The sequence below is a fragment of the Bos mutus genome, chromosome 11 (genome assembly GCF_027580195.1).
Source record: "Bos mutus isolate GX-2022 chromosome 11, NWIPB_WYAK_1.1, whole genome shotgun sequence".
NCBI classification, from domain to species: Eukaryota; Metazoa; Chordata; class Mammalia; order Artiodactyla; family Bovidae; genus Bos; species Bos mutus.
This window is the reverse complement of record NC_091627.1, coordinates 78,660,567-78,666,566: the sequence shown is the minus strand read 5'-3', so window position 1 is coordinate 78,666,566 and position 6,000 is coordinate 78,660,567. Positions and strand designations below refer to the sequence as shown.

General features: G+C 53.4%; 1 protein-coding gene across 2 annotated transcripts in view; it reads left to right on the top strand.

Annotated features, from left to right (window-relative positions):
• Positions 1–881: 881 nt before the first annotated feature.
• The window catches only part of PRKCE (protein kinase C epsilon), a 547,581-nt gene continuing 542,462 nt past the window's right edge, over positions 882–6,000 (top strand). The window contains exons 1-2 of one of the 2 annotated variants that reach the window (XM_070379639.1): positions 882–1,464; positions 1,672–2,214. In XM_070379639.1, the coding sequence (XP_070235740.1) occupies positions 1,867–2,214 (348 nt within the window). In that variant the 5' untranslated portion in view covers positions 882–1,464; positions 1,672–1,866. The remainder of the gene's footprint in view (positions 1,465–1,671; positions 2,215–6,000) is intronic. The other variant, XM_070379638.1, reaches the window with a different exon arrangement.

The following is a 6,000-nucleotide window of genomic DNA, read 5'->3' as shown; positions in this document are numbered from 1 at the left end:
TTACGGAGGAAATTAACACGGACACAGCCCACAACCCCCAGTCCCCGCCGGAGGACGCGCCCCGTTTTCGCGCAGCTGGGACGGCCGCTGTCAGCGCGCTGATCAGAACCCTGTCCCCCCCCAAAGGGCACAGGCAAAGTCTAGAGTAAATATGAAGTCACTTTGTAAAATATAAACAAACACACGAACCGAGCCGGGGTGTTACTAAGCTTTCTCTTGCCAACAAGTTCTCGCAGCCCGAGAAGTTTGGGACAGACCCCCAAAAGGGAGAGTGCCCCCAAAGAAAGGGAAGAAAGAATAAGTGTTTTAAAACTCACACAGAGCCTTGCACGCCCCTCCCTTCCCCCCTTCCCCCACCACCGCAGAGCAGAGCGTCTCCGGACAGAATGACAGACAGACCGACCAATACTCCCGCAAGCTGCCCTGGCCAGCCACGGTCAGAGTAGGGGTGGGGCCGAGGGAGGGTCTCGAGTCCTCTGCAGCAGCGCGACCCCTGCCACCTCTCCGCTCCCGGCTGTAAAAGACAGTGCTGGCCGCAGAGCCTGGAAAGATGCGTGGCCCTCTAGTCTCCTGCGGGAGACCACAGACCAGGTATCCACAGCCAGCGGACCCGCATCCCCCCGCCCCCAAGGCCGCCACTCCCCCGGGTCCCGCGCGGGGTCCCAGTCCCGCTCCCCCGCCGGCCGCCGCGACCCCGAAAGGCTCGCCAGTTCTCGACAGTCCTCTGCTGGGCTCACTTTTCCCGTATTGCTCCCCCAACCGGCAAAACTTTCTATTTCCCCAAACACCAGGGCGCGCGCGCGCGCGCGCGTGCACACACACACACACTCACACACACACACACACACACACATACACACTGACGTCTTTTGCGCATTTCCTGCATTAGAGGGAGGGAGACTCGCTCGCACACCGACGGAGGGAGAAGAGACCGAGGGGGAGAGCGGGCGGGCAGCGAGCGAGCGGCAGCTGAAAGCCGGGACGCGGGGAGCGCGGCGGGCGGGCGCCGGCGCCCGGGAGGTGGGGCCGCGCCGAGTCGCAGTCCCGGCCCCGCCGCGCTGCGCACCGCCCGGTGCCGGCCTGCGCCCCAGCCGGAGCCGCGGCCACCCCGACTCTCGAGCCCGCGCGGATGTGAGATTCCCGACTCCTGGCGCCTCCCGATCGCCGACTGCGGCGCGGCGCTGCTTCGCCCAGGAGGAGGCGGCCGGGCTCGCCCTGTGGCTTGTGGATTTTTTTTTTTTTTAAATTTGGCTCCGAGGAGGACCATTTCCTCTGGACATGCATCCCTCCGGGTAGACTGCACATCCCTGGGTCCATCCCCCGCCCCGCGCGGTCAGAGGCAGGCGCTGGGTGTGCGAAGAGGATCCGGGTGGAAATCTGCGCCCCCGTTCTGGTCCCCGCCCCGTCTCACCGCCCCCTCCCCCTCCTGGAGTCGAAATTTCCCGGGGATTATGTTTCGGAAAGGTAGGTAAGCGCCCGGCTCGGCGCCCACTTCCCCGCAGCCCCGACCCGGAGAGCCAGCGAGGCGACGAGACAGCCCCCGCGGCTTTTGCAGCGGAGCCGATAGCTCGTCTCCTCTTCTGGAGGTGCTGCTGGTGGGGGGGGGCGGGGGGAGAGACTTCTCCAAACACGGACGTCCCCCAGCTCTCCCCCCTCCTTGTTTTCCGTTAGGAACCCGGCGAGGAAATACATGCACTGGCTGAGAATCGCCCGCGCCAGGGCGCAACACTACAAGGTGTAGGGAGAGTGTGGGGTGGGGCGAGAGGGGACCCAAGAGTCCCGTGCTCGGAGCGCCGCGGCGTCGGTTCTTCGTTCCTGCCCTCTGGGCGGACGGAGTGACCCCGGCCCCCACTCCCCGCCCCGACCATGGTAGTGTTCAATGGCCTTCTTAAGATCAAAATCTGCGAGGCCGTGAGCTTGAAACCCACAGCCTGGTCGCTGCGCCATGCGGTGGGACCCCGGCCGCAGACTTTCCTTCTCGACCCCTACATCGCCCTCAACGTGGACGACTCGCGCATCGGCCAAACGGCCACCAAGCAGAAGACCAACAGCCCGGCCTGGCACGACGAGTTCGTCACTGATGTGTGCAACGGGCGCAAGATCGAGCTGGCTGTCTTCCACGATGCCCCCATCGGCTACGATGACTTCGTGGCCAACTGCACCATCCAGTTTGAGGAGCTGCTGCAGAACGGGAGCCGTCACTTCGAGGACTGGGTGAGTTGGGCGCCTCCTGGTTCAGGAACCAGGCTGTGGGGTTCCAGGGGCAGAACTCACGACCTTGGCTTTGGTCGTGGGGCTCAGGGATTTAGTGCCATTTGGGGTGTGTGTGTGTGTCTCAATTACCTTGGGGAAGGCACATTCCACTTAGTAGTTGGGGAGAAGTAGCCACTGGGGCATGGAAGATGAGTCTTGGAAAGAGGGTAAGGTCCTCTGCCCTGTCCAGACAGTGGGCGCTACAGGGACTTAGAAAGCTGGGAACCCCAAACTGCTGGTGCTGAAGGTTGGCGGAGAAGCCGGCTCCTTCCGCCAGGAGCGTGGTGGGCTGGTTGTGTGTGGGTGGGTTCCTCAGTCCTTGGAGAGGCACGTGGAGCCCTACACTGAAGGCTTCTTGCACGTTCTGGCTTTGTCCTGAGTAGCCGAGTGAGGAGCTGTTTTATTTTTCCCTCCGGGATGAAGCTGGCTCATTTCTATTCTGTTGTCTGGCAGTTAGCTTATCTTCTGACATGCGGAGAGAAAAATTTCTTCTCTAGTCCCCTCCAGGGTCCCAGAAACATGGGCCGAGCTGGGTTTGCCCAATGCATTGTCCATCCATCCGGAACTAGCACTGTATTCTACAAACGGTTCGGCTTGTGATTAATTGGCAGTCAGTGCTTTGAATCCGACTTAAAGTTACATGTTTCCCTGTTTTGATTCTCAAGACACTGTGCCATGAGATACTATTTTTGAGACCAAGTTAATTGATTACACTGTCAAAATATTAGGGGCTTGGTAATAGGCCTTGTGCACACACTCTAAACCAAATGCATTGAACCTTGGCACTCAGAGAAACAGGGAGAAGCAACCTTGTTTTAGTTCTTTTTTAGAGGGAAGGTGTTAAATTAGGAAATGATTTTCTTTATTTTTATATTTGTTACATGTTTCCAGGGAGAGCAGATGTGACTCTGGGTGTATATAGTTTTAGGGTTCTTTGGTCTACACAGAGAATACCTGATCCTCGTGGAGAGATGTTTAATTATTGAAAACAAATAACTTCATGATGTCCTATGGTCAAAGGTTGCACATGAATCACCTTGGCATATCACCTTACATATAAATACATACATACATACATACATATATATATATATACCTACCCACATATATGTATATATACACACACTTTTTTTAAGGAGATGGAATCTTCTGGGAAAATAGGAAAAAGCTTTTCGTCTCCCCTTGATGCTCCTGGCTGTGATGTAGTCTGCCCGAAACCATGGTTACAGGGCTTACAAGGAAGCTCCAACAAACCACACCAAGTACAACCCTGGGAGATTTGTGGCTTACACTTTGGGAAGCAGGCAAACCTTTATGGAATCCCAAAGAACACAGTGTCATTCCATTCCATTCCAGTTCACCAATGGCCCTGGCCACTGCCCCCCTCCCACCACCGGAGTTCCCACTCATTTCCCATTTCCTGTCCACTGGCCTTCAGTCCTTTCACCCATGAAAGTGGTGCATCTCTGAGGGGGAGCTGAAGAGATAACTAATTTCAAAGCCAGATCTTAACACCAAAATCTGTGGTTTTCAAGTTGTTGTTTTAGGACAGGAAGGGGAAGAAAAAAATATGACTATGGTAGTGAGGAAATGAGGCTTTTTGCCGTGTATTCAGATGGAGTTGGACAGTGAGGCGGAGAGCGGGTAGGGTGAACAGCACGTCTGCTTTTCTCCACAAAACAGATGCTAGCTGGAGGGAAAGGTGTCTGAGTGTCTCTGATGATGCTTTGCCGGGGCCCACCCAAATCCTGGGTACATTGGCTCATGATCCTCACTTTGGAGCATGTCCAGTGAAGTGTGCACTGGACACTAGTCTTGGTCGTCTGTCACTCTCTGAGGTACTCAGATTCACATTGGACTTGGCCCTGGACCGGATCACTAGTGATAGGCAGTTTTCACAGCCAAGGATGCTGAGTCCCAGAGCAGCTAAGTGGGTTCCTGAGGTCACAAGACAAGCAGACGGGGCAGGGTTGGAAGGAGGGACCACAGCTCCTATTGCTCACAGCTTGCTCAGTGGAGAACTAGGCCCTCTGGTCTCCTAGTCTAAGTCTTCCTGCAGATTCATGTGCTGTGACCCTGATGTTTTTATTGTACATGATAATTTAAAGTGCTTTCAGAATCAGTGTCTCTTTTGCCTTATGCTATGCTATGCTAAGTCACTTCAGTCATGTCCGACTCTGTGCGACCCCGTAGACAGCAGCCTACCAGGCTCCCCCGTCCCTGGGATTCTCCAGGCAAGAATACTGGCGTGGGTTGCCATTTCCTTCTCCAATGCATGAAAGTGAACAAGTGTGAATTAGGTGTTGGTAGATTAAAAAACTTGAGATACAGAAAGGCCAGAGTCACAGGATGGATGAATCAAGTAGTGGAGCTGGTTCTGTTGTCTGGAATTGTTTTCATGAGGATGGTCCGGCCGCACTGGTTCTTCCAACTGAGGGTGAGGACGCAGCAGCAGACGTGACTGGACTGTGGAAGCAGACAGGTTGTACCTGGGATGGCTAAGGTCACCTTTCCCATCCCTGTCAGCCAGGGGACACCCACAGAATCACACCTCTGGGTAGAATTTCCTGGGCTCTAGCCTCTGCGCTCTTCACCTGGCAGTAATGAAGAGGTGTGGCTGAGAAATCTGGCCTGGAGTAAGGAGATGCAGAGGGCATGCAACAGCCACCTTTCTCATCGCTGTGGAACATTTCATTCAGCTGCGTGATGAATTCCCAGGTATTCACTGAGTTCTGTTTTGCACTCAGATCCAGCCAGGAACATTTAGCTCTTTGGGTAATCCAGGAGTGAAAGAGACCATGGGTTACTCTCAGGAGGCTTCATTTCACTAGGGAAATAACACTGAATACTCATAGACCCTTAAGTAGCAATTAGGCTCTAAATTAGTGGTACCTTAAGTATGTTACAGGAGTTCCAAAAGGGAGTATGCTGGGATGGCTGGAAGAGTCTAGAGGTTCCTGGAAGGAGACTTGAATTGGGGGTGAAACGATGGGTAACATTTAAAGAGGTGTTTATGGGAGAAGACAGTGTTCCGTGGGCGCAGACATGCTGGAGTAAAGGCGGAGCGTGCCTGGGTCAGAAACGCGTGGCTGAAACTGAGGTCGCCTGTCAGGAGAGGACCGAAGGTGAGGCTCCCCAAATTTAAGACTTTTATCTGAGTACTGCCAGTGCTATGATGGATTTACTTAATATTTTAAAACAGTAGCTCTTTGATTTCCCACTTAAGCCCCAGTATTTGTGAAATGACAGGTTTGGATATGGTAGTTACAGTTTTCTTTATTGACATTAAACTAAACATTTGTCTCTAAAATGAAAATGAAAAGCTTACCTCAGGTGCCTCTTAAAATCATTAGTACTATGGGGGCTAATGATTCCACCCCTTGGAAACCGTGGGATAAAGTTTGGAAAATTGAGGTGGATTCTAGAATGTTTAAAACCAGACTGAGATTGTTATTCCCCAGACAATGAGACACATACCTGTTATGGTGACAAAAGGGGTTGCTTTAGAGAAAGCTCATTGCATAGAGATGGGCAGATTTCACCTGTACTCGGAGCAGAATCCCATGAAACACAATTGCTGTAGCTCACTTCCCCAAAACTGTTAGAGGTGATAACTCTCCTCAGACTTCAGTGTGCAAGAGTCACTGGGTGGGGTCATTAAAAATCCAGGTCCTCCTGCCCCACTTTCAGAGCTTTCCATTCTGTTGTTTAGGACAGAATTCTTATTTAGAACAAGCTGTTCTGGAG